Consider the following 26,900-nt stretch of genomic DNA (forward strand, 5'->3'; position numbering starts at 1 on the left):
TAATTCATACATTATCAGTGTTGGTTTTGCTTTCACCAATAGTCCAGTTTCCTGAGCTTCCCAGGACTTGTGTATTCTGGAATCTGAATTTCCAAGGCCCAATTTACACTGGGAGAAGAAGGAATAAGCCTCATGGCCTGCACTGCGGTCTGGGATGTGACCTGGCCACTGAGAGGCCTGTGCGGCAGTGACCATGTTAAGGAGAGTGGCTGAGTGTGGACACAGAGGTCTTGGCCCAGCCGTTCTTGCCTCTGAGCAAAGGGAAGTCTTGTTCATTGTGAGGGTGAAGCAGCCCTAGAGTCCAGCATGATGGCCATCTGCCCTCTAATTGTCAGTTTCATGGCCTAAAGTGACCTGTTTTTCCCTTGGACACAAGCAGAACCACACTGCAGACCCATTTCTTCCCTGAGCTAACATGGAGTGAAAGGACACAAAACTAAAGACGTTAGCTTTGTTCTGCTTTCATGTTCCAAAAAAGCACTACAATTAGTAATCGTTTAGAAAGTTTCATCTGTGTTTGAAGATTGACTGGGGGAAGTTGTGGACGACTGTATTCAGTAAAATCCCCTGAAAAACAGGAGCTTGTGAGAGAACTAAGAACCGCCTCTGCTATAATGCCACTCCAGTTCTCTGCTCTAGTCATCAGGCAGAGGGCTGGGGAGCAGGAGAGGGGGGTGGCGGGAAGGACTTATTTTTACACCAGGGAAAATAAAATCTGGCTTTCTCTTCGGAGTTTTCCCAGGAAACTACTTTATAAAGACAAATTTAAATCTTTCAGTTTTCTGTCCTTGAAGGTGGTAAATATGATTGCGGCTTTATCCAGTTTTATTGTAAATGAAACAGAGTTCAGACCGTCCGGCTGGGCGTCATTTGCTGGACGGCTGCCACAGACTAATGCAGACGTCCCGCTGGGAGACCAGAGAAGAACTATACTTTGATTCACCAGATTGTGTTAAATAGTCCAGCTGTTGCGATTTGAAAGATAGTTACCTCAGAAGCGAAATAGAAATGAACTTGGCATTTATGCCTCAAACCATTTTTATACTGTTTGGCAATCAGCTTTTCAGAGGTAGCATTTTATAAAATAACTCTCACCGCTTAAAAGTTTCATTCACTGTAATGTTCAAAATGTCCCACCTTTATATTATCAGTAAAATTAAGCTTGAGTGATATGCAGAATTTGCATGAAATAAGCATTTCCCCCTTCATTTCATGAGCTTTGATTGTATTCAATTGAGCTCAGAACCACGTCTATTAGGGCTCTTTTGGGCATTAGTTAATTTGAATTGCAGCCGAAATGTTAGCTAGAATGTTGTTGAATATAATTGGAACATGGAAAGTTGATTTTGAAAGGAATTTCATTGAATGCAAACAATGATGTGCTTTTTAAAAATTAGAATGCTGCACTTTCATCTCCTAACACAGCCTGAGAAATCACCGAGTCCCTTTATAAAGTTCAGCTTTGGTGAAACTGTTCACAATTGTTCTGCTTCTTCTGGTACCAGTATGGTTTGGAATCAAGTCTTTTACCAGCAAGTGGCCCCACCTGCTAGAGCCCACACATCTGGCTTCCTTGCAGTTAGGGGAAAGGTCACCCACGTTGTATCTGGGCACCAGGCTGCATAAAGTGGCATATATATTGGCTTATCGTCTCCTAGTGTCTATTTTGCATTTGTGTTTTTGTCTTGAAGTCTTGAAATAGTCTTTGAGCAAATGAAATCTGGAAATATCAGTTCAAATGGATCATGAGTCACTATCAGTTTGTTGTGGTAAGTAAATTATTGGGCAGGAAATCAAGATTCCAAAATTTTAGTCCTTCAGAGGCTGGACTTGTTCATATCGGTGATTCCTTTGCCATGATTTTCATCTTCATGTCACTTAAATTTTTTTTTTTACTGGCAGATTTTGAGCATAAACGTAAAGGTCACCATTTCTTCCTTAAATACTTCATTTTCTTCCTTCTCTTGAGATCATCACTCTTAGATTCAGTAAGGTATGAAAGCATACTTACTAGATAGTTGTATTTGAGTGCCTAGGAGTCTTTCCTTGGGGAGAAGCTTCAGATTTACCCCTCTGGAACCTGTCATTGTGGGTGTCTAGTGTAAGAACTGGGTTCTTGGCATATCAGGGAACAGACTCTGTTTCTTCCCAAAGAAGAAAATTCCTTTATTCTGGAAGAAACCCTGAGGAGATCTGAATGGAAACCAAGAATGGACCTAGTTATATCAAGCCAGGAGGAGTTACAGGTCGCAGAAGGGGAAAAAAATCAAAGGCTAGCCTGGAGAGACTTTAATTTTGCAGATCTGATAGATGCAGCTGGCGTCAGAGATTCAGAAAGAAATAAGTAAACACAGACCCAAATTAGCCTGTTGCGGCATCATCATATTTTTAGGCTACAGCTTTTGGTAAGCTGTGGGAGAACTAGGAATAGGGAGGCCAGAATCAAATCTTGTTCTGACACTGCTGCTCATGAACAAGACTCTTCCTCCTCTCATTTCCTCATCAGAAATAGGACAGTTTGGACTAGGTGATTGCCACAGAGGAATCCATGGGAATTCTAGGTCAGAGGGTGTTATCCTTGAGAAACCAGTGAATCTGACTCTCAGTGCATAGACTGAGAGAAATTGCCCATACCAAGTTCACCGAAAATCAACAAAGGAGTTCTCAAATTGTAGTCTACAAGTGACTTAATAATAGATTAATCTACACTTGAGAAGCTTACTTTTTTTCCTACTTCAGGAAAGAAGTAAGCTTCTTTCTTTGGACTGAGATAGTTCCAGGACAATTTCAGCCTGACAAACCAAAGTTTGTGAGTTTTCAGCCCAATCAACATCCATTTGTTGCTGTTGGGCCCCTGGGGGCATTTCCTGTACGTTTTCCACCTCCAGCTGAAGAAAAAAAAAAAGCTTTTTTTAAGGATGTGTTTGCCACCCCCTTCTCTGCAAACATACATGAGCATGAAAACATCCATGGCAATTCTACAGAAGTGGCGAAGGTCAGTATGGGCTGATGGAAGTCGCTCACCTGGAATGAGCTGAGTCCTTCCTTTGCATACTTAGAGCAAACTTCATAGCGGTGGGCTCAAGCCAAGATGGTGGAGCCAGCTAAGTGACTTAACCCTCAGACTTTGTTGTAGCAACTAGGTAGGCTGGAACTTCATTACTAGAATTTCTTTTCTGATTTGGGTTGACCACAGGAGAAATTTGCATGAGATTTTGAAGGCAGAAATGAAGTAGGAGACCTTTGTTTTAATGCATAGGCCAGGCATGGTGCAGACCATGCATGTTGTCACCCACTTGGCATGTGGCAGCCGCTGGCCCACACCTTCTCTGGCTCACCCCCTCTCCTACTCCAGCTTCTCCAAATCCTGGGCCAGGAGCATGTTTGCCTCCATGTGAATGGGCCCCTGCTTACCCTGTGGGTCATCTGCATCATCGCGTTTGGAGATTGCGAGAGACAGATGCAGCTCTGGTTTGTCTCCGTTCTCTGCCGCTTTTCATCTGTCTTCCTTTTCAGTTGTCAGACGGCTGGCTTCTAGCTCAGCATCAGGCATAGAAGCAGAAGACATAATGGACTGCCAGAAGACTCCCTCCTTTGCCTGAGGTCTAATTCCTGTAATAACCCTGTCTCACTGGTGCTTCTGCGTCTCTTGACTGCCCAAGGGGATGCAGTTTGGGCCAAGAAAGTCTAGCCAGGTAGCACCATGAAATGACTTTGCATACGAGTCTCAGTAAAAGACATCTTGAGACCCAACTCTGTGGCCAAGGTCGATGGGAGTGCCGTAGTCCTAGTGATCAGGGAGGAGTCAAGAAGGAAGAGGAAGGCAGTCTGTTCTCACTGCAGTCGACCTTTCCTCTCCTGGCCCTGGTCATCCCTTTGCTTTTACGGCCTCTAACGAAGGGGGTGGGGGGATGTTAGTAGGGCATTAGTCACTTAAAAGTGATAACCAGGCCACATGGACAGGATCACTGGCTAAGCTAGCAGAGTGGCTTTCCAGCATTTAGACAGACCTCTTAGTTCTGGTTGAAAAGTGATAAAACTGGTCAGTGGACTTGGGTATTCTGCAGACCGCTGTCTCTCAATAGCTGACCATTTGTTCTGTGGTTTTTATTTTATTAAAGAGACCTCCATAACGAAATCTTGATTTCTGCCCACTTGTCTTTAGCCTTTCGTGGTTCATAAATATTTGCCTACCTTTTTACTTTACAAATGGATCTGTGCCACATGCTAGTGGCATAGCTGTGCACAAAGCTGCTATGCACAAAGCCAAGCAGTTCCAGTCTTATGGACACTTACATTTTATTTGAAGGGACAGACATTAAGCAACTAATTGCACAATATTTCAGTATGATGGTGGTGAGCCCAGCAAGGGAGCAGTGTTAGGTGAGAGTCAAACTGGCAGATCCAGACTGCTTCAGTCAGGGACTGGGCACTGGGTCCTGGTGGAGCAGGGGTGATCGTTGCAGGTGCTGACCTCCAGAGGGGCACGGTTGGCTGGTTCCTAGTTAGCAACCTGGACTTTCCCAGGACAACCAGGTGCTGACAAACTCATCGCTGGACACAGACAGGAGGGTTTCACGTCTGTTTCTACAAGGAAAGTGTCGCCCACTCAGACACACGCTAACTTCTTGCATCAGAAGACGAGAGGAAAGGAAGCCTCTGTGGAAAATGATCCACCTCTGACCTTCAAATAAGAAATTTCTCAAGAAACACGGTTCTCCTTTTTAGAAAAAGTCACTGGTAACAGCAGGGTGGCTGACTCTGGCTCCACACCTGCCCTGTGCTTCCCTCATCCCTCCGTGGGTCTGGCAGGTGTCCCCTGCCAGTTGTGGCAGCCTCAGCAGTGGTGAGACAATGCACTTACTTCGCTGTTAGCCGCCGCCCCCTCAGAGCTATGATGAAGCAAGGGCGGGGGGCTGCTCCTTCAGCATGGTGAGGACAGGGGAGTCTGGACGGGGTTGGAGGGGTTGGGGAGGTGTGCACAGTGCACCTCCCTGGAGAGCTCCTCACTGAGCAGGTAGGTGCGTTGGCTTTTTAACACCCCCACAGTCTGTTGCTGTCTCCTGCCTTCTTTCTCCTGGCCTTGTGCTACATAACCTAATAGCTTCGTTTTTGTTTTGTTTTGTTTTGTTTTAATGGCTGGCACCCGAAAGACCACTTTGTGCATGTTGATTAGGCTTGGAACATATGGGGAGCGTTGGTTTATCTGAATCCAAGAATATGAAAGGCAAATGTTTTCTGTGTTTTTTCTTTAACTTCCTCGCTGTAGGCTTCCCAGTAAAGCTGGATTCAGCAAACCGAGCACTGACGGTGAAAAACAAGCTGAACCAGTTGTCATTTTAGATCCTGTTTCCACACACGAAGCCCAAACCAAAGACCAGGTTGTTGAAAAAGATCCAGCTCAACGCAAGGAGGGTGAAGATGATGCGAAGCCAGAGGACAAAGAAGAAAGCATTGAAAAGACGAGAGACATAGACAGCTCTCACTGCTGACGGGGAAACGAGCAAGCACAAGGCTGATGTGTCTGGAGTCCTTTTCAATCAGCACAGGACTGGCTTGGGTGCACCAGCAAGGCCTGCAGCACTCTCTTCTTGCAGTGTGTTCAGAGCACAGGCTCTTTCCTCCAGTCACTTTTGTAAGTAGTTCAGCTGTATACATAAGTCAGTTGTTTAGCAAAGTACACATTCTAGTAGTTTTTGGTTTTTGATCTTATAGGGATAAGGTTTTTCCTAGTTACTGTATTAAGTGTGACTGCCCTTAGAAGATGACAGAACAATTCAGAGGATGATGCCTTTTTAGGTGATGTGCAGACCACTCATCAGATGAATTACGGAAAGTTTGCAGCACTTGTGAATAATGGGTCGATGGAACTGACAGACTTAAGAGGGTCTAAAGATTTCTGAAGGAAGCTTTTGTTTGGGGTCTGATGCTCTTTTGATGGAGAAACTGCAGCGGCAGGGAAATTGTTAGGCACCATGACATACAAGTTACTTCCTAGGATGTACTGAGATACGCTTCAAAAATTCAGGAGCTGCCATCCAACAAGCCGTCCCAAAGCCAGCGTTAATTATTCACACTGGCGGCGATGAGCTGGGAAGTACATGTTACTGGTTGTGTCCAGAGTTCCCCAAGGACTTTGGCGGGACCGCCCTAGTGGCTTGACTGGAGAATCAAAGTGAACGGTGAGCCTTGGAATTTAAGAGTAGTATCTGAGTCACCCAGGAGCCCAGCACCAGGAGTTAATTATGGCACAAGTACCAGATTTTGTTAACAGTTCTCATGTACAGTGAAGATAAGTGACAACCACAGTTTCTTTGCTTCACTGCTGTTTTACATGACACAGGCTTGTTGTTGTCTTTTTTAAGAAATTAAGTGGTAGTTAGTCTTTAAAAATACAATATTGCAAACTACCACAGTGACTAAATAGAAATGTAATCAGGGATTTTTTTTTAACGTGTGCAGCTTTTCAGAGTTGATTGTTTCAAAATTGGTGTTTATTTAAAATAAGTGGTAATGCACTTGAATGCATTTTTTTCATGACAATGATTCAGTAATGGTAATTTTACTATTAAAGGGAGGAAAAGGCTTGGTTTTGTTAGCACGGCTCAGCATGTAGCTGTCAGGTGTTTCTCACCTAAGGGCACAAGAAAATGATAGTAATAATTGCAGTTGTATTTTATTTTTGCACGTGCACTAAGGCTCCAGAGGGAGGCAGGGAAATGTGCTTCCTAAATTTGGAGATGATTATCTTGCTATAAGTTTGCTATGCTTGACTGTTTCCATGTTCTTCCAGTGATGATTCTACAGTTACTTAACATTTACTCATGGGGAGTTAAAACAATGGTTTTCGATTGTAATTTTCCCAAATTGAACAATACCGCTATATGATATAGTAGCTACAAACTGCATTGATTCACCTAAATGAGTTCTGATATGCTGTGATTTGAACTCTCTGTACCACACTTATTAAAAAGCACCACGAGTTTTCCATTCAAGGCCAATTGTGGTTATTGACATTTTGGTTTAGCTTCCCAAACTGGACATTGTTTGATAAGAAAATCATAACGGAGTTGACCACTTTAGCAGTTTTGAGTAAGTCACAACGTGGTTTGTTTGAGGGAATTTTATTTTGTGTTTCTTCGGCCTCTCCTTCCTGGTCATGTGTCTGCACGGTTAGAAAGACTCATGTGCTTGTCATTTGTTATTTCCTCATGTGATCAAGCGGCTACAGCTGCTACATACACCCTCAAGTCCAGGGTGAGAAATTAACCATTTGGTGAGATGTGTTGGCTGAACAGACAGCGGTAACTTGTATTGTGCAAATGTGCCCGCCTTTCTAAGCCGCTGTCTGGCCTTCTGCAAAGTATTGCAACTCAATTTGATATGCGTATTTGGTGGAGACTGTTCTTCACCTTTTTCTGAGTAATTTTTATAATAATAATCCATGCCCTACAGTTTTTCCCTTTTCACCTAAGTTTTGAGAAAGTTTGCCCAGTTGGGGTGCGTGGCCAACCGCAGTCTGGGGAGGGAGAGCTTACCTGCAAGTTCTTAGCTCTTTGCACCACCTACATGGCTGTGTAGTTGCAAGGGAACACCATCTGTCTGGTTTGCTTTCTCTACATGATAATTGAGTTTTCCTTCTGACTTGGAAATGTGAATCATGGCTTATCCACCACAGGGCTTTTGTAACTAATGTTGATGCACTTTTATAACTAGTGAGGCATAAGGAAAGATGTACTTTATGCTCTTGCTGTTCAAAAAAGAGACAGAAAATGTCTCGATTTTCTGAGAGAATAAAAACTTAATTGAAATTCTAGCTGCCTTTTGTGACTGAGCTAGTTTCAAATGAGCCCCTCCCCCACAGCAGCTCACGGGTGACCTGGAGGAGCTCTGAGTGTCAGGGCCGCCAGGCTCCCACACAGCCTCTGCTGGCCTGAATGAAGGTGCTGTTCGCTCCTCACGGGTCATCCCTCCCAGCTGCCCTTCTCATTAACAGTTGCCTGTCAGTAGAGCAGTACAGGTAAAAGTTATTGTTGATTATCTCTCCAGGCAGTTTTATACTCTACATCACAGGCTCTTGAAAACAAACTTCAGTTGATTTTCTAAATGCACAGTCTTCTCAGTGTCGTCATGGAACAACCTCCATTCACATGGCAGTGATTTGACAGCAGCTACCACTGGCCTACAAGGCACATCAGGCAGGGGTTGGACTGGTTTAAAGTTTCTCCCAAGGCTGATGTTTCTCAGTCCCACGGTCAGCTTATAATATGGGACATGATTCATCATGTCTTTCATCTCTGGTGAATGATATCTTACAGGTAGTATTTACCTTATATTTTATGTCTATTATATGACATATGGATGTATACAGAGAGAGAAAATTAAAACAGTCTTTGTCACGCTATGATGTTTAAGTTCAAATGCTCCTGCCCATTGGTGACCCCAGGCCTCCCCTGAGATGAGGGTGAATCGGCTGTGCTGTGCATTGAGATTAAAGTGCTGACCTGGGGACAGTAGTAAGTTACCTCTTTGGTTAACTTAACTTAGCTACTCAGTTGTACTTAGCTGTACATTGTTGTTGTTCTGGTTTCACGAACTGCAGTTTGCACCAGCGTTCAGAGGCACATTCTGAGCGACCATACCCCTTATTTTGTGCATCTGTGTCTGTATGCCTGTGCCAGGCCGTGCGGACAGCCGGTCGTGCTCCTCTTGTCTTTAAAATGAGTTTTGTTTCCGGTGTCTCACGTCCCGCTGCTCGTTGTTAAGTGTCAGGACGGGCGCACAGACTGACCCGGTTGTCCCAACGTAAAGTGGTGCAGCCAGTGTTGCCCATGCCCCGAGGGCATTCGCCACCAGCCAGTCGGGGCCATGCTTGGAGAGCAAGGCCCTGGCTCCCCATGGCCATGAAGTTCGCTCCTTAGCATTCATCAAAAGGAGAAATGCTCGGTGTGCTTGGTTCAAACGTTATGAAGTGCAGAAGTCTAAGCTCGGCCTGCTTTGCCACCGGGCGGCGCCTAGCAACTGGCTTCACTTTTGGGAAAGCAAACAGAAAGCTTTTTAACAGAAAGGAAATCGCATAAAGCATTTGGACATGATTACAGCTATAGGTATGTGTTTGAATATGTCTACTTCTGCTGTGACTCCAATACTGGCTGACAGCAGAGGTGGTTCAGTCAACCTATAGGTTGGATTGCTTTAAATCAGCTCTTCAATGCTGTTGTGTGAGGATTGGGGCACTTATCAGATCCTCCCTGGTGGAACAATGGGTTAGGATGCAGCACTGCAAGCTGGCCACAGCCACCTCAGTGTGAGTTGGATCCTTGGCCCAAGGGATCAATGCATGGCACTGCAGACCTCTCCTGACCTGCCTACTCTGCTCCCCTCAGCAGTGCATTTCAGTAGATCGGCCTGTTCTGTTCCCCGCTCTGTCTCTAGTGAATCCTCTCACCACCTGCACCTCTGGCCTATACCCCAGCTCTGTATGCATAAATAAATAAATATTAAAAAAAAAAGATTGGGGCACTTATTACTTTAATATTTATTCATTTGCTAATGTAGATTTTCATTTTCACCCATTCTTGTTTGGGGTGGATGAGACCCACTGGTTATTAATAACATCTTTTGAAAAAAGTAAAATTTAAAGAAAGGAATGGATCGTGGAAGTGGGCACAAGGGCAGGAAGCTAAGAGGAAGCTTTTGGATGCAACCAAGTGCTTCTACTTCTGCATGAGGTTGGCTACATTTGTGCTTGTGCTTTGCAGTCGGGAAGAGTAAGGTTACACCAGAAAGGAACATCATTTGCTGGCACAAAACTGCCAGGCCAGAAGACTTTCTTTTCAAATCTTTGTTTTCAGGTCTGTGAAGTATGAGGTGATTCAACTCAGTCTGGAGTTGGCAACACAATTATCGAACTCTTACTAGGTCACGGTCATCTGAAAGGCATAGGAGAGCTGGTCTACCAACAGGATCCCCATGGAAATGTGATGGCTGCAGGACAGAGTTCATATGTATAATGCAGGTACAAATATGATACATGGATTTCACCCAACAATGAACTTAAAAGAGTAAAAAGAGCTCACAAGCTAGTGACGTTTTAGCACAAGACCAATATAAAGGTGCCTTCTAGATTGACCTGTCTGGCTACGGTTGGTAATGGTAGGGGCTGACGGGATATAAAATGGGGTGTGTACAGCTAAAGTGGGGTGTGTACAGCTCCATCCAGAGACGCTCATGTTAGGGCTGACTCCTCTCCAACTTCCGTAGGGAAGATGGGCTCCGGGGCTTCAGGGGGTTCACCCACCACTGTCACGGCGGCCTCAGCTGTCACAGCGTCCTTTTCAGCTTCCTCATCCAAGGGAAAAAATGTGTGATCTTCGTTGAAACCTATTTAATATTAAAAAAAGCACACACACAATAAAGCTTGCTGTCTAACCCTGCAGTGTTGATGTGGATGTTATTTGTTGTGTGGTATATGGGGGTGTCGTCTTTAGAGCCATGCAGCGGTCACCTCAACAGTAGAGAGGATCCCACGCTATGGAAGAGACGTACATGAACTGTGCAGCTCATTTTGTTCCATTTCCTTTGCACCTTTAAACAACTTTCTGGGACAGGTGGTGCACAGGGGGCTTTGGGTGTGGGCTTACAGAAAAGGCAAAGAGGGAGAAGATGAATGGAGGAAAGGCCGGCAGTCCACTGGAACACAGGCTATGGCCAGCTCACATTCCGGGCTAGTAAGCAAGTCTAGCCTTCTGTTCCAGGGAGGTCCGTGTCATCAGCCAGAGCTTGAATAGCTGAGTTTTTTGGCAAATTCTCGTATTCAAAATGGGGTAAGGAGATTTAGATTTGTTTTTCTAGTTTGAGGTTCTTTTAATGTTTACTGGCCACTGCCAGTGTAAGTTTGACTGGAATGTCATAGGTCATTTAAGGGACCTGAAGCTTCCACATAGCAGGATATCAGAAAGAAATGATTAGACCACGCAAAGGAACTATAGAATATCTATTTGTCAAAAATAAGCCTATATGCTACACATGAAGCAACGCACACTGCCCCGTGTGCATGACTCAGAAAGTCACGACTATCTGTACACATCTAAGGATGTGTTTCAGGATCACTGCACCTGTGAAACAGGATCAATTTACAATCACAATTTGTACTGGACTCATATGCATAATGGAGTCGCAAAGTATGATCACCTCCTTGCTTTCATCTCCAGTGATTGGCATGCTCCAAATGTATTCTATAAGATGTATATCTCATTTAACAGTTTTCATTTATAGCATCCAGGAACATTCAATATCCTAATTGTCAACACTGCTTAAATAACATGTACTTTTTTCCAGTATATTGATTCATTCTATCCTAAGATGTATGGACAAATTAGTTTCAGTATTACGATAACAACTGTTCCTATCTTGAACTGTCTGTATGTGCTGTTTACTGACTTTTGACCATCACAGTGAGTCATGTAAAGTAAAAATGCACATTTGGGGTATTTCTCTCTAATTAGCCAGTACACAAAGTGCTTAAACTCAGACAAATTTACAAAGGTTTCACTTCATAAATGTTCAGTTCATTTTTCTGAAACCATAGTCTTAAGGTCTTGCAACCTTAAAATTGAATGCTGCTTATTTGTCAGAAGCAAGAAATAAATAAATAAATAAATAAATAAATAGTTTACAAAAGCCTCCGGGGGGGGGGGGGGGGAGAATGTGCCTTTAACTTTTTTTGGGGCAGTGCAGAGAAACCTTCTGTATAATTTGGACCATAACAAAAGGTAGGCTTGGAGATTCCTATCAATTAATGCTATTGAAAAGCAACACGCTGCTATTCACAAGGACTTTCAACATTCAGGTAAATAGATAATCCATGAAGACAACAATGTACATTGTGGCAAATGCCATCCTAGTTTTGACAGCACTTACTCGTAGTCTTTGGATTCCCCTGCCCTCCTGCTGAGGGGCTTCTATGCCCCCTCTTCCAATCTTTGTTCTCTTATTCATGCCTAAGTAAAAACAACAAGAAAGGGGTGCATACCCAGCGTTTTATTCTGGACAAGTTCTTCCTCTATAGTAAGAAGGCGGTTGTACTTAGTCACCCGTTCACCTCGAGAAAGACCTCCCAACTTGACAAACCGGACACCGAGTCCAATGGCCTTAAGGGAGGAAATAACTTACTTTAAACGGGGAAGCCATGTCTTGCTAAGTCATAATTCCCTAGGGAGGAAAGGCGCTGTCACTGCTGTTTTGGTTTTTCTCCTAGGAGTTGGTTTTCTCTCTTTACGTAAGTGGCCTGCTTTCAAGCCCAACGTGTCAGAAACTAAAGAGATGGTGTGACTGTACTGCAGACACTTTACTAGTCAGGTCAGCTGCCGATTTTAGCTAAGAACATTCTGGCCTTTCTCACTTCATTTTAGGCGGTGAGATTGCAAGAGCACACCCCCATCATTTAAGTGGGCTCATCATTTTCCCAGGACTTCAATTTTCCCTCTTTTTTAAAGTTCAAAGATTAGCTCTTTGCAAAAGGTAGCTGTCTGGCAGGAAGCAAGTCTATTTCATAAAAGGTTACATGACTTTCTTCACCAAAGACTGCATTTCTCTGAAATACCAATTCATGATAAAAGCAGTGTTTTGGCAATTCTGCAATTGACCAGCTTTCAGCACTTACCAAATCGACAAGGCTGTCATCAGACGATTCTCCTTCTGTGCTTCCAAAGACAGCGATGCGCCTTTTACCTTTAAGCAGAGGCAATTTTTTTAGTTTTATGTAGTATAGAAATGGCATGCATATATAGATATAGATAGATAGATAGATAGATAGATAGACAGACAGACAGACAGACAGACAGACAGACAGACAGACCTATGCCTCTGGGAGCAAAATGTAAAATTTGCCAGAGACTTTAAACCTTCCTATAAAGAGTCAGTGATTAGGACACTAAGAATTCTTATCCAAACATTTGCACTTTCATCACCCTGATTTTACTTGTTTTGCCCTTATTGCCATCTTAGATGCTAAATACTAAATGAACGCCAGACTTCATCAAGTCAAAGATACCATAAATTATAAGATGCACAATTATTACCATCAAAAAGGGGAAATGTTCAACCAGAGTGACACATTCCTAAGACAAGTTCATCCGTGTACAGTGTGGAAAAATGCATCTTAAGTTAAAATAGGTGGTCAGTGTAAGGGGATTGGAGGGGGAGGGTTGATGCCTGAGTGATGGATTTCACAGTTCAGTTCGTAGACCTTTCTTCAAGGGATTATAATCGTCCTGTATGTTTACTTGCTAGGAGAGCTGTCTGAATAGTATTTTCTCAATCATCTGAGGATCTCAAACCCTGTTGAAATTTGCTAGTCTGCAAACAGTGCAAGCCAAAGCTTCTATAGTGGGTGTGCTTGAGAGGCGCTACAGCAGTGTGAAGTTAACAGGCCTGCTGAGTGGGAAGGGGAGGAAAGGCCAGACCCCAGACTCCCACCTGCCACCTACAGGTCAGCCCTGCCTGGATCTCTGCCAGCAGGCTGCAGGCAAAGGAGCCCAAGGCATTTCACTCCATCCTCCAGCACCTCCCAGGCCCCTGCCGCCTGCTCCATCGTCCTGCTCCAGGTCTGAGACTTGCCTTCAGCCTCATTCCTGAGACCCACCCACCTAAGTAAACAAGACTCCCGTGGACTCGGGGGAGGGTGCCATCTGGGGAGATACCAGATATTCGGTAAGGTGCCAGTGGCCAGTGCTACAGAGAGAAGCTATAATGTGCTATGAGAAAGGCTCAGAGCAACCAGGCAGGACAAGGGCAGGCAGGGGAGGCATGCCTGGAGAGGGTTCCCCTAAGACAGGAGACCCTGAAGGAGGAGGTAACCGTGTAAAGGGCGCAGGGCAAAGCATCCTGGCTGAAAGAACAGCAAGTTCAAAGACCTCAGGGCCGTAAAGAGCTAGAAGCTTTCTGAGGAGTTAAAAAGCCATTGTGGGCAAGTGGGTCTGCGGGTGCCATCTGATGCTGATGAGGCAGTGACCTTAGGCACCTTGGACAGCAGGGATGACCTGGACTGGGGCTGTTCCAGGCACATGGTGAAGTCCATCAACAAGTTCATTTCATTCTGAATCCGATTTGTACATTTACTCACTGTCAATAAGTTTGCTTATTTCCACCAAGTCTGACATCGTAGTTTGATTTGTGTGTCTTAGGATCAGCCCGCTGGACTTGGGGGTGCTGATGTTTCTGTCCTCAAGAAGCTTGGAGATGCTTTTGGATGTGGCCCCGGCGATGATGTAGCACCTGGAGCCCAGGATGCTGCAGATGCTGTCCCACTGCTCAGTGTCCTGGGTGAAAGGAGCCTTAGTGTTAGAATGTGCAGGGCAGAGCCACAGCAATCATACCTCGGGCGGTGAGAGCCATACACCTCTCTGAGATGACCGCCCAGTCTTCTGTCTGTGCCCAAGAGGGGCCTGGGCCACAGCCAAACCAACTAACAAGCTTGGTGGCACAAAACTTCCAGGAATGACTTTTGAGCTAAAAGAGGTAAACTAAATCTCAATGCACATTAAATCCTACACTCCGCATTAATTCTGAAGTTCCTGAAACTGGGGCTGTCCCCAGCCGCTGTGTTATCTGTGATGCTGGTAAAGACTGGCTGGTCATAAGAGTTCAATCCCTGCCCCGGAGGTGACCCACATGGCGCGGCAGACCTCTCCTGACCTTCCCGCTGCTCCCCTAAGCAGTGGACTTCATCAGTCAGCCTTTTCTGCTCCCTACTCTGCCTCTGGTGAATCCTCTCACCGCCCCTGCACTTCTGGCCTGTACCCCAGCTCTGTATGCATAAAGAAATCTTTTTTTTTTTTTTTAAAAATGATGATAGACAAAGTCTTCTGGGAACCATGCTTTCCAGCTGTTCTATCGGAATAGAACGTTCAAGGGTGTCATCCCACACTCAGTGGCTGAGGCCAAGACAGGCCTCAGGTCCGCCCTGGTGACCAAGGAGTTAAGTCTCAGAACTGTGAAGCTGTCCACAGCCACTGCAGCACAAGTTCAATCCCCGGCTAGGAGCTGACCCACATGGTGTGGCAGAACTCTCCAGACCCGCCCGCGGCTCCCTTCAGCAGTGTATTTCTGTCAATCTGCCTTTTCTGCTTCCCACTCTGTATCTGGTGAATCCTCTCACCTCTGGCCTATACCCCAGTTCTTGTCTGTATAAATGAATAAATCTTTACCAAAAAAAAAAAAAAAAAAAAAAAAAAAAAAAAAAAAAAAAAGGCCACAGAAGACAGGCCTGGCAGGTTAAAGCACTGAACATTCTGTGGCACCCAAGTTCTGTAAAGAAGAGGGATTGATACCCTGAGATTCCTGAAGAGATCCAGCATTCTTCTTGCCCCCTGCTTCCCATGTACTGTTTTCTCAAAGAGGTGATCTCTTCAGCTTATCTGCTTAATATGTCGAATTCTGATAGAGAAATTCAGGAATTTCAGTTTGGGAGTTTAGGTAACTCAGGAAGAGAGCTGACGACTAACAACTCCCAGCTAACAACTCTTGTTAGCTGCGCTCGTTTAAACAGGTCCCCAACCTCAGTATCGCCAGTGTTTTAAAAAGACGGCTCTACTACTCGTTCGCCTGTGTGGTAACTGCATTTAGGTTCAAAAGCATTTGGCCTCGTTGAAGTCCTGTTTCCAGGAACACTTGAAAATGATATGTGATTAACCTATTGAGGCACCAGCTGGCACAGCGGGCTCGGCCTGCACCCGAGGCGGCTGATAAACAGGCAGGTACTCCTGACGTGCCCGCGAGAGCGTGTTTCATTCTGCGGACGGGCACACTCCTACGTAATTGTGTTTCCGCTATTCATTTGCTTAGTAAGTGCCTTTTCTCACAAATGCCCGCATAAATCAACTCAGCCCCGGGGCAAATTACAACACATTGCCAATGACAGATCCCAACAATAAGGTTTTATTATAAAATTCAAGGTGCGTTCTGTTACCTCCTTCCTGAAAGGATCAATGAAGGCGACGAGAGACGGGAACTTGTTGAGCAGGTCGACATACAGCTCGACCATCTCGGCCGGCGACTTGTATGTCCCGGTTGTCACTTCGTACTTCCCTTTACTCTGAGGAGGGAAAGGAAGGCATTAGCGAGTAAAGCATGCATTCCTCAGCTGTTAAATGTGTGGCTGAAATTCAGTGTCCAGTTCATGCAGAAGGTCAGAACCTGCTTTTTGGGCCACATTCACAGGAGAAATCCTTGCATTTTACTGCCGATGTGAACTGGAGAAATGAAGTCTCTGTGCCTCTCGATGCCACACAGAGCTCTGGGCACCATTGTGGAGAAGCCTGTACCTGAGGGGCCTATGCAAGGACTGTCGGGAGTCACTTCTTGGGTTCACGATGTGGTGCCGCATACCTGAGCGCCTGGGTGGAGGGACAGTAAGTCCTAACACCAGCAGACTAGCTTTGCACACGTCCCCACCACTTTCGCCTGACAGTGAACAGCACCTGTCTCCACCACTGAATATTCTAAAATTCAAAAGCTGTGTTAGGCACTAGGGACCTGACAGCGAATGTGAGAGTGACTCAGGTGACTTCTATGAAGGGATCTCTTCCCCAGGAGCAGGTCACGTGCACTAGTGACAGACTCGGAGTAGAATTCCAGTGCAAGCCCACTCACCTGATCTGGAGATTCCCAGTACCTCAAGGATACAAGTGAACAGCCTGGGGAGCCTAGCGGGGTACAAAACAGAGCACCCTGACCTCTAGATCTGTGTTGAAGGTGGCACCCAGGACACCAGGGACCAGGATGGCGGTGCCACAGGATGGAATGGCTGCTTGTTTGTTAATCAGACTTTTTAAAAAAGATTTATTTATTTGTGCATATAAGAACTGGAGTACAGTCCAGAGGTGTGGGGTGGGGTTATCAGAGGATTCACTAGAGACAGAGTGGAGAGCAGAACAGGCAGACTGACTGAAATACATTGCTGAGGGGAGCAGCGCGTGGGTCAGGAGAGGTCTGCCACGCCATGTGGGTCACCTCACTGGCTGGGAATGGGAATCAAACTCATGCCTCAGTGGCTGTGGACAGCTTCACAGTGCTGAGACTTAACCTTTTGTTGCACCAGGGAGGCCCCTGTGCTGCCTTCTTGTGCTGCCACTAGCTGAATGGACGCCTCTGGCACTAAGCAGGTTCCTCAGAAGTCCATGGCCACAAGGATATTTCCCACATCAAAAAGCAGCAAGATCTTTCAGATCCTGTAGTGCTAAGCTTTAGAGTCCTATCTTGTCAATGAGGAAATGCCAATGACTTTGAAATAGCATTATTTCAGGAACGATCTGCTCTCAAGCTGGCACATTTTCCTGAGTCTCAGCAGTACATCCCCATTCTAGTTAGCACAAGCAGTCAGTATAGCCATAGTTAGTGGTATATGTTCCTGGTGAAAACATGCAATCATTTTTCTTAATGGTATGCTTAAGAGCCAATCATTATGTAAAAAAAAAAAAATAGGAAATTGCATTAAACAGTCTTTTGTTTCTTTAGAAAGTAAAAGAACATTTAGAAATCAGCTGAAACTAGAGCTCTTATGACCATTCAAATTTACCTTTGACATTAAAAGAACTGCAAATCAAGCCGACCCTATTTTGGTCATGGTCCTTGAATTTGACATTAGTTACCAAGTCACCATAAATTCAAGTCAGTATGCTGGGCTGCACTGAGACTCAGAATTTACGTATTTGAAAGTAGAAAGTGTGAATTTGTTTAAGACAGAAAATTCCTGCTTTTCTAACAAGCCAGTTTCCCAGGTTTAAAGGTGAATTGCTGGTATGTTACCCTGAGGAAATGACTAGAATTTTCTATCAAACTGTTTTCCATTCTTTTTAAAATAACTGCCTCCTGGGGTGTGGCCCCCAGTGAAGTTTCAAAGCTGAAACTGTCCTGTCCTGGGCTGTGGAGGATACTGTGACGGGTTTAAATGGATAAAGGCATATTCTCCATAAACCCAATAATTTGGGAATAGTCTTATTTAAAAGAGGAGTCGCAGCAGAGACGCCAAGAGTGGTGTGTCTAGCAGTCTCATCAAGTCACAGTTACAGCTAATGTACTTTCATGCTTGACAAATTCAGCAAACTTCCAACCCAATGGCAGTGTGAACTCAGCAGAACTTGCCAGTTTGTGTGTTCAGTTATTTTTCAATAGCTCATGATCGCAAGGTAAGTAACCTGTGTTGCTCATTTCTGTTACAGAATTTCTACATAGAATTACTATGACATTCCTGTTACTGACTTTAAAGAGCATATGTTTATATTAGTCTCTGATCTTCTGCTGACTCAGATTTCTCAAATCCATTTATATATGAGCCCCTCAATTTTTTATTTGATGATAATTTTATGTATTTTTTAAAAGATTTATTTATTCATATAGAACTGGGGTACAGGCCAGAGATGCGGAGGGTAAGAGGATTCAGCAGAGACAGAGTGGGGAGCAGAACAGGCAGATCGACGAAGTACACTGCTGAGGGAAGCAGTGGGCTGGTCAGGAGAGGTCTGCCACGCCATGTGGATCTCCTCCAGGGCTGATGGGAATCGAACTCATACAGAAGTGGCGTAAGCTTCTTAGTGCAGAGCTTTAACCCGCTGCGCCACCAGGGAGGGCCTATTTTATGTATTTTTAAAATTTATTTTTACAACATTTTTCAGTTTTGTACAATGCTTTTTCACCTCAGCTGTAATTTCTGTGGACTTCCCACCACCACTTCACCCCTGTGACATCACCATAGTCCCGTGTGCTCTTCCCACCCCAGTTTGGATCCTTTTCCCCTCTCCTTCCCTGTAGAATGTCTCTGGTTTATAGTTGTTTGCTTATTTACATTTTTACTTTATTACAATTTATTTTTTTTCTGATCCCTTATACTCCTGCTATGGGTATAATAGGATGTTTGGGGGCCTTCCCTCATGGTGCAGCAGGTTAAAGTACAGCACTATGAAGCTGTCCTTAGCCACTGCAGCACAAGTTCGATCCCCAGCCAGGAAGCTGGCCCACATGGCCAGGCAGACCTCTCCTGTCCTGCTCACTGCTCCCCTCAGCCATGTATTTCTATAGATCTGTCTGTCCTGTTCCCTACTTTATTTCTGGTGGATCCTCTCACCCCGCACACCTCTGATCTGTACCCTGGTTCTTCTATGCATAAATAAATAAATCTTTAAAATAGCAATAAGGTCTTTGGGAAATATACTAGTAAGCTCTTCTTTTGAGTTCTATTATGAACATAATGGTACCACCCCCAAAAGTAAACATTTTGGAGTGAAACTTACATAGTCCATCAACTCGTGGGCAGCACAGTTGATGGCGAGATGCAGGCTCTTCCCCAGCTCCAGCCCCAGGTTGGCACAGATCCCTTGTATGAGAAGCAGCGGCTGCTCTATGGTGTCGTAGTTAATGGTTAGACAGCCAAGATGGGACATCTTACCCGTTACCTGCTGCTGTGAGTTCAAAAAGGAACAACACGTGTAAATACAGCACGGTACAGTTCTTGGCACTTCCGTGGAGACACATTTCATGTCCAGACACATCTCTCCAAAGATGAGGTCCCCGATTCTCAATTAATCCTCCTTTCAGGGTCCACCCACTTTGGCCACATGATGGCTTTGCCACATCTAGGAGGAATTTTCTTCCTCCCAGGTTCTTCTAGTTTGGCCTAGGAGGACATATTTCTCTCTTCGGTGTCCCTGTTTCTCTTCCTTGGCTCTGCAGTTAATGGTGGACTAACCTGGGCCACCACCTGTCAGTGAATCTCCAGGCTGACCCTGTTAGTTTCCAACCTGCCTGTCTTTAGCTGTCTGTTTTCCATCAAACCTGCTCTTTTCTATGTTCCATTTTACTTGAGCGTCTAACTGTCAGCACTGAAAAGTCTAACCTTCTTCCAGGAATAGTGTTATTTTTAAAAGCTAAAAGAATGCAGCATTGAGGATGATTGCAATGGAAGAAGACTCGGAGGCCCAGATGTAAGCATCTCTCCCCCTTGTAGTGCAAGATCAGCCTTGAGGTGCCATCAACAGTCTCGAATATGCAATTATTAGTTGAAGAAATATTAGTAATTTTGAAGGCTTAAGAGGAGTGTGTGTGTGTTTGCCAAATTCAAGAGCAAGTATGAACCTAGGTAGAAATGTCCCATTTTTACTAGAGAAAATACTAGTTAGAATTGTCCAACATTTTTTTATGCCAATTCCTTTACTTGGGAAAGAAATAGTTGGGGACATTTTTGTGACTCAGTTGTCACACAGAGCCTTGTAAACTGAAAGCATCACTAGGTATACACTAAGTGCCAAGCACCACTGCTAGCATCGCCTACAAAGTAAACACATCTACTCCTTCCATCCACGCAAGAAGCAGCAACTGTTTCAGAAAGAGAAATAACTTGGAGCAGATAACACCAGGCAGCGCAACTACAGACCCCACGCCTCTGATTCAGTAGGGCTGCCCTTCTAGAATCTATCACCTAACCCATTTCTAATAAGAAAAAGGAAAGAAAAAGAACAAGTCGAAGCCAAAATGGCCACAGGCAGGCAGGGCTGGTCCGCTGCGTCTCTCAGGACACGCAGACAGCTGCTGGGTCAGGGCACAGCCCTGAGAGCTGGGGACTGGTCTCCACCCCACTGCTCTCACCAGCCCTGACTTGGAGCGGTATTCCCCGCCCCCACCCAGTGCCAAGTAGCCTCCTGCCTACTGATTTATGCCCATAGTTCTCCCAATTTTGACGAGGACTCAAATCCCTCTCCTTTCAGTCCCTCCTAGTGGTAACTTCCGCAGACTCAAGACCCGATGTCATGGCAGGCCTGGGGGTGGCTTCCTGGATCACCTGTACAACAGGGCCGAGGCTTCATGCTCTCGCCCTGCCTCCAGGGTTCTCGCTGGTGGTCCTAACTATGCTGCTCAGAATTCAGCCATCTAAGAAGGTGCCCGGCAGATGCCAATCCATTCTAGCAACAATGAGTAAAACTCAATCCTGGCCAATGTGAATCAGCATTATTCAAGAATCTGCTTTTGTTACATGATGCTTTGCTTAAAGTCACAGTTTTAAGAGTCTATAGAAGGGGTGAGAGCCATCACTGTCACTGATTCATTAAATTCAGCACCCCCCACGCCCAGAAGCTCTGGCAGCAGTGTGGCCGGTTTCCACGAGAACGGAGCCTGACCCTACAGGCAAAATCTGAGCTCCTTGGGATGGTGTGTCAGTGGCCTCTAGAAGCCAGATGAAAGGACTGGCCATCTTTTTGGGTATTTTCTTCCTCTCTTTGGAGGTAGCAAAGTTAAAATAGAAGCCATCCTACACGCCTTTCAGCTGTCAGGAAACTTCAGCCTCCCAAACACTTCATCTCTAGGGTAATCCAGTGTAATCCTATTACTCAGTTGTCCAGACAACCGCTGGCTGAGCTGGCCAGGCAGCCTCCTGCCAGCGGGGGGGCGTACAATGCTATTCTGGCCCGGGGGTCCCTGGCTTCCTGCTGTTAGAACAGATCAGCGGAAAATTCTATTTGTGTTGGTCCTGGTGGCTGGAGCAAAATAACAGGGGAGAGGAAACGGGGCAGGGACTCCATCAGCAAATCGTGTCAGATGGGCGTCTGGTCAGCCTGTACTCACCTGGCCTCGCTTGCCTCCATTATGCCCTTTCTTCGCTTCTGTTTTGGGAGGAGGAGGCTGTGGACAGAAGACGAAGTCACATCACTTGGGATTTTCAAGTCACATCTGTGGGTGACAACAGAGCGCCAGGTCCTCTGGCCTCTGGGGCCTCACCAGTCACCCTGAGCTTCCCCTCTCCCCTGCCCCCCACTCCCACACAGGGATCGTGCCTGCCGCCCCCTAACTATCAACTGCAAATTGTTCTTCACACTCAGGTGTGTGTTCCCGCTAGTCCATCCTGACCCCCTGCCTCCACCGGAGAGGGATGTGTGTGTGTGTTCGTGTATTTCTACGCATAGAAATAAGTACTCTCACTCATCTTCTCAGCACGTGTGAATCAAACTTGTTTTTACAGGAGGCGACCAGGCCCCTCCTGGCCCTTCAGTGTAACAGCACTGTGAGTCTGCTCTGCTGGGCCCCACGCGCAGTTTTGAACATTCTCAGAGCACCACCCTGCAGGTCGGCTCTGCCCTTGGGCCTAGAGCCTTTCAGTCTGGCCAATCTGCGTGTATGGCGTCACTGGAGGGGAAACACAGAGAGGTTCCCAGTTCACTTTGCAGCTCCGTGGTGTTACAGCCCCAGCCTGATGGCCGCTGGGATGCGCCTCAGCGGCCAGCATGTGCGGCCCCAGGAGCTGGCCCAGCTCACGTCCGGTCAGCCCTCAGGCGATGGCCCAGTTCCCGTCAGTGGGATCAGCTGATGCCTGCAGCAGCTCCAAGAGAGGCAACATATTCGGGAAGTGGATCAACACGCTGGCGGGGAGGTGCAGGCAAAGCCGGCCTGCCGCTGTGAGCGTAATCTAGCCCCGTCACCCCGTCTTCCCTATACCCAGGGAAGACGGGGTGACGGGACTGCAAAGGGAGGGGACTCCAAGGAAGCTGAGGCTTGGGGTAAGTAGGTGAAGAGAAGCAGCTGGGCGCCCAGCGCCCCAGGAGCGCGGCCTCGCTGACGAAGCCTGAGCAAAGAGCAAAGCCTTAAAGCAGGGCTCCCACGCTGGGTATTTGGCTGGACACCCCTTTGTTGTGGAGGGCTGCACATTGTGGGGTATCTAGTAGCACCCCAGAACTCTGCTTACTAGATGCCAGCAGACCCTCGCTCCAAGCGAAGGCCCCCCCCACCCCAAGATGTCTCCAAGCGTAGTCAAAAACCCTTTGGGTCTGGAAATGCCTCCCCATTGAGTTGCGAATCACTGCGTGAAAGAACAGATGGAGGGAAGGGGGGGAAATGCACAGACTATGGTGGTGGCACACGGGTGATTTGGTGATGGGAAACCCGCGGGATTGCAATTGAGATGGGAAAAAATAATGTGCAAAATGATGTAAAAATAAACTTTGTAATAAAAAAAATAATTCCACAATAAAAAAAAACAGATGGAAACATTTTACATCAAAATTTTAAAAAGAAAAGGATCCCTATGACTCCATAAAACACAGTGAAAAGGTAGGTGGCATGCTAGAGGGCAATGTGTGGGACACTTAGAAAGGAATGAGCCTTTTTTTTTTTAAAGATTTATTTATTCGTAAAGAACTGGGGTACAGGCCAGAGATGCGGAGGGTGAGAGGATTCACCAGAGACAGAGTGGGGCGCAGAACAGGCAGATCAACGAAGTACACTGCTGAGGGGAGCAGCGGGCGGGTCAGGAGAGGTCTGCCACGCCATGTGGTCACCCAGGAATCGAACTCATGAGGAAGTGGCTTTAGCTTCTTTGTGCTGTGCTTTAACCCGCTGCGCCACCAGGGAGGGCCAGGAATGAGCCTTTTATAAAAACTAGATGTTAGTAAGGGATGAACACCTCAACAAAAAGGGCAAAGATGCAAAGCAATTTGCAGGGCAATTTTGCATGCATTTTGTATTTTAAACCCAAGGCATACCATATGTTGCTGTACCTGTCTGTCTGTAGAAATGCAGAAGAAAGGCTGGAAGCCTTTCCCACATTTCTCAGGGCTACCGAGAGAGACAGAGGGCCCCCATAGAAGTTGGAGGTAGGGGGTTGAGTGGGGATGGGGCAGGAACTACTGGTAAAATGGAAAAATCCACCCTCCCTTGTGGCGCAGCAGGTTAAAGCACAGCACTGCAAAACCAGCCACAACTGCTTCAATCTCTGCCCTGAAGGTGACCCACACGGCGCGGCAGACCTCTCCTGACCCGCCTGCTGCTCTCCTCAGCAATGGACTTCATCGATCTGCCTGTTCTGAGCCCCACTCTGTCTCTGGTGAATCCTCTCACCACCCGTGCACCTCTGCCCAGTTCTGTATGCACAAACAAATAAATCTTAATAAAAAACATGAAAAGTTAGAAAAACATATGAAAGTTAGGACAACTGCCAAAGTCTCCAATAACTTGAAATGGCCTGCCATGTTTAGCTGGGTTCTGTCTACCTGTGTATTCTCACTGGTGGGCCTGGAGGGATCTGAGCACTATGAGATCCTCTCCTCGAGCCTCACAGCCCCTCAGGAGACAGACCTTTCTCCCACCCACTCTACAGAGGAGGAAACTACAGCACAGATTTTGTAAAGTCATACATTCCAGCAAAGGGCCATTGAGAGAGCAAGGTCAGGGTGGATTTGCCCACATCTGACTCTCGTCCTGAACTGTGAGTCCCCTCCTGGCCTGCTAACCCAAGGGCCCATATCTGCCCCCAAACTGTATGCTAATCAGGCGCAACTTTGTGCCTTGACCACTATACCAAACTTCCCTTCATACCCAAGGGGCAAATCCTTTCTTTGCAAATCCTAAGGTGTGATCTTAGCATAGAGGCAGCTATCTTAGAAATCAAGATGAAACTTATAAATATCACTAGAAACTGGATCCGTGGCCTCTAAGAGATGAAGCTTGGCTCATCTGGGAGATGCAAAGCCAATGAATGTTTTCCATACTAGTCATAGCAATATTGACTTAATGCCCTAATGGACTCTACGTTGGACACTCAGAAGCACAAGCATCAGGAATTAGAAGCGATTCATTCTCTTTACTTACCATTTCAACTGCTTTGTTAATCTGTTTCTGAATTTCCAGAAGCATCTCTATACCCTGGAAGTAGAAAAAACATGATGTTCTGCAACGGCAATTGAGAAATTTTAAACATAAAAACTTACACCACACACGGTTATTGCTAACTCGAAATTTTGTCGACGCCTGAGTGGACAAAACCAGCTGGCATGTTCATCTCAGCCCTCAACTTTTAGTAATTGAATATGGTAGCGGATCATGGGTACCTTAGTGTTGTGCATGGGAAGGTAACTAACATACATCTGAAGAGGCGTGACCCTACACCTCCCAATCAAAAGCAGTGTTGTAAAGCAGTGTTACCTCAAAGAATATATAATAAAAAAATAAATTGGTTCCTTCACTTGACTGCTTGCTTTCTTCCCACTTTCCTGATGTTCTAAAATACTTTCCTCTCACATTACATCGAACTCCCTCTCCCTTGGTGTCCTAAGCCTTGAGGACCTACACTAAAAGGCAGAGGACTTAGAGGACTACACGTTTTCAGAAAACATCGTTTGGGATGATGTAAGATACTTGTTTAGCTGATAATCCAGGGTGCGGAATACAGATCAGTTCCTTCATCAGATTCAGCTTCCCGGCTGATGACTTCCCACAGCTGAGCAACGACACCATCGCCAGAGGCACCTTGAGCTTTGTGGGCGGTTCCTGGAGGGGAGAGCGAGCGCGGGAATGTGAGGTGCTCGCGTCTTGTCGCCATCCCGCAGCAGGAGAGAAGGCCACCAACCTGCGGGCTCTTGAGTGAAGCAATGTTGAGGTACAGAGGCATCTCGTCCAGAATGGCTCCGGCTTTGGCGGCCGCGAGCGACACGGCACCGACGGCCATGCTGCCCCAGAGCACCGGCTCGACAGGCTCCGCGGGCGGGATGGGTTTCTCCACAAGAGCATCCTTCGTTCCTGGAGAGAGAACGTTTGATCAAAGACTCCCTTCTGGGAAGTGTGGCTGCATTAAAACATTTTTTTAGTGCTTTACTAAAATGTGAGAGCCCAGGAGAAAACAACACCAAAACAAAACGGTGGGAGGGGGTTGGGGGGCTAAGGTGAGGGGTGCAAACTGAGGCGGAAGAACGTGGTCAACCCAACGTCTTTTTCCATTGGAAGTGCCTGCCGGACCCACCCCAGGCCCTCCCATCCCTCTCATGCTGCTCATACACCACAGCCCTCTTTGCCTGTTTGCCCTCTATCAGCTCCTTCCCCACAGTGACTAGCCCTGTGAGGTGGAAGTGGAATAAGCTCTATCAGCACTAGCACATAATAAGTCTTTAGCAAATGACGACCCTCTTCTTTTAAGTTCCAGGTTCTGACAACAGCAACCACCAGGTGAACACCCCTCTGCCCACCCTCTCCAGCTCCAGCGAGCTTTGGCAGTGCCCACCCTCCCAGCCACCGGTCTAAGATGATTCTTCAGCCTTGGGAAACTCCCCTGTGCTCTTGGGGTGTCATCTGGATCTGTGAGGTAAGAGAGCTTGTCTGTAGACACTTTCTGTTGTGATGTGTTCTTATTTGATGGAAGCCTCCTTTGGGGGGACCCTTAGTTTGCACCTGGCATTGAGTGAGGCACTGGAATGTTGACTTGAGAGCATGTTCTAGGTGGACAGACACACAAAACACCGTTGCAATACTGGCATCAGCTCCAGAGGGAACACAGGGAGGGGCTGAGGTTAGCGATATTGGAAGGCAAGGCGTAGGGTCTGTGTGAGCATTGACTGCTTGCTTTAAAATAGGGAAGTTTTCAAAACAAATGATTTATTAACATGTTACATGGGACTGAGAAATGTTGGTTATTTTTATCAAAGGATGTCATTGGTTTTTTAAAAGATTTATTTATTTATGCATACAAGAACTGGGGTACAGGCCAGAGGTGCAGGGGGTAAGAGGATTCACTAGAGACAGAGTGGGGAGAAGAGGCAGATTGAATGAAATACACTGCTGAGGGGAGCAACAGGTGAGACAGGAGTGGTGTGCTGCTCCAGGTGGGTCAGCTCCCTGGCCAGGGATTGAACTCATGCTGCAGTGGCTGGAGATAGCTACACAGTGCTGAGACTTAACTCTTGCACCCGGGGAGGCTCTAGGATGTCACTGATCTTTCAAATGTGGCGTGGCTCTTTGATGAGCTAATGAGGAACCTGAATTGCTGTTAGAGGTTCCCATGCCATTTCCTCCTTCCCCACCGCTGGCATTGCCACTGTTCAGTGCATTCTTGTAAGTTCTCACCTCTGGGTGAGATGACTTTTATCTCA

The 26,900-nt window shown here is 46.2% G+C and overlaps 2 protein-coding genes across 7 annotated transcripts in view; one reads left to right on the plus strand and one right to left on the minus strand.

The window, feature by feature from the left end:
- SHTN1 (shootin 1) overlaps positions 1–10,221 on the plus strand; it is a 92,015-nt gene extending 81,794 nt beyond the window's left edge. For 2 of the 6 annotated variants that reach the window (XM_012723516.1, XM_012723515.1), the window contains one exon: positions 5,270–9,295. In XM_012723516.1, the coding sequence (XP_012578970.1) occupies positions 5,270–5,492 (223 nt within the window). In that variant the 3' untranslated portion in view covers positions 5,493–9,295. Of the gene's footprint in view, positions 1–3,516; positions 9,296–9,854 lie in introns of those variants that run through there. The other 4 variants (XR_001145350.1, XM_012723520.1, XM_012723517.1 and 1 more) reach the window with 4 other exon arrangements.
- The window catches only part of ENO4 (enolase family member 4), a 25,363-nt gene continuing 8,669 nt past the window's right edge, over positions 10,207–26,900 (minus strand). The window contains 11 exon segments of the mRNA XM_012723522.1: positions 10,207–10,383; positions 12,035–12,152; positions 12,665–12,732; positions 14,126–14,321; positions 15,971–16,096; positions 19,290–19,457; positions 21,616–21,672; positions 24,631–24,684; positions 25,177–25,308; positions 25,388–25,583; positions 25,676–25,714. Of these exon segments, the coding sequence (XP_012578976.1) occupies positions 10,229–10,383; positions 12,035–12,152; positions 12,665–12,732; positions 14,126–14,321; positions 15,971–16,096; positions 19,290–19,457; positions 21,616–21,672; positions 24,631–24,684; positions 25,177–25,308; positions 25,388–25,583; positions 25,676–25,714 (1,309 nt within the window). The 3' untranslated portion in view covers positions 10,207–10,228.

The sequence above is a fragment of the Condylura cristata genome, unplaced genomic scaffold (assembly GCF_000260355.1).
Source record: "Condylura cristata isolate star-nosed mole 26May11 unplaced genomic scaffold, ConCri1.0 scaffold00011, whole genome shotgun sequence".
Lineage (NCBI taxonomy): Eukaryota > Metazoa > Chordata > Mammalia > Eulipotyphla > Talpidae > Condylura > Condylura cristata.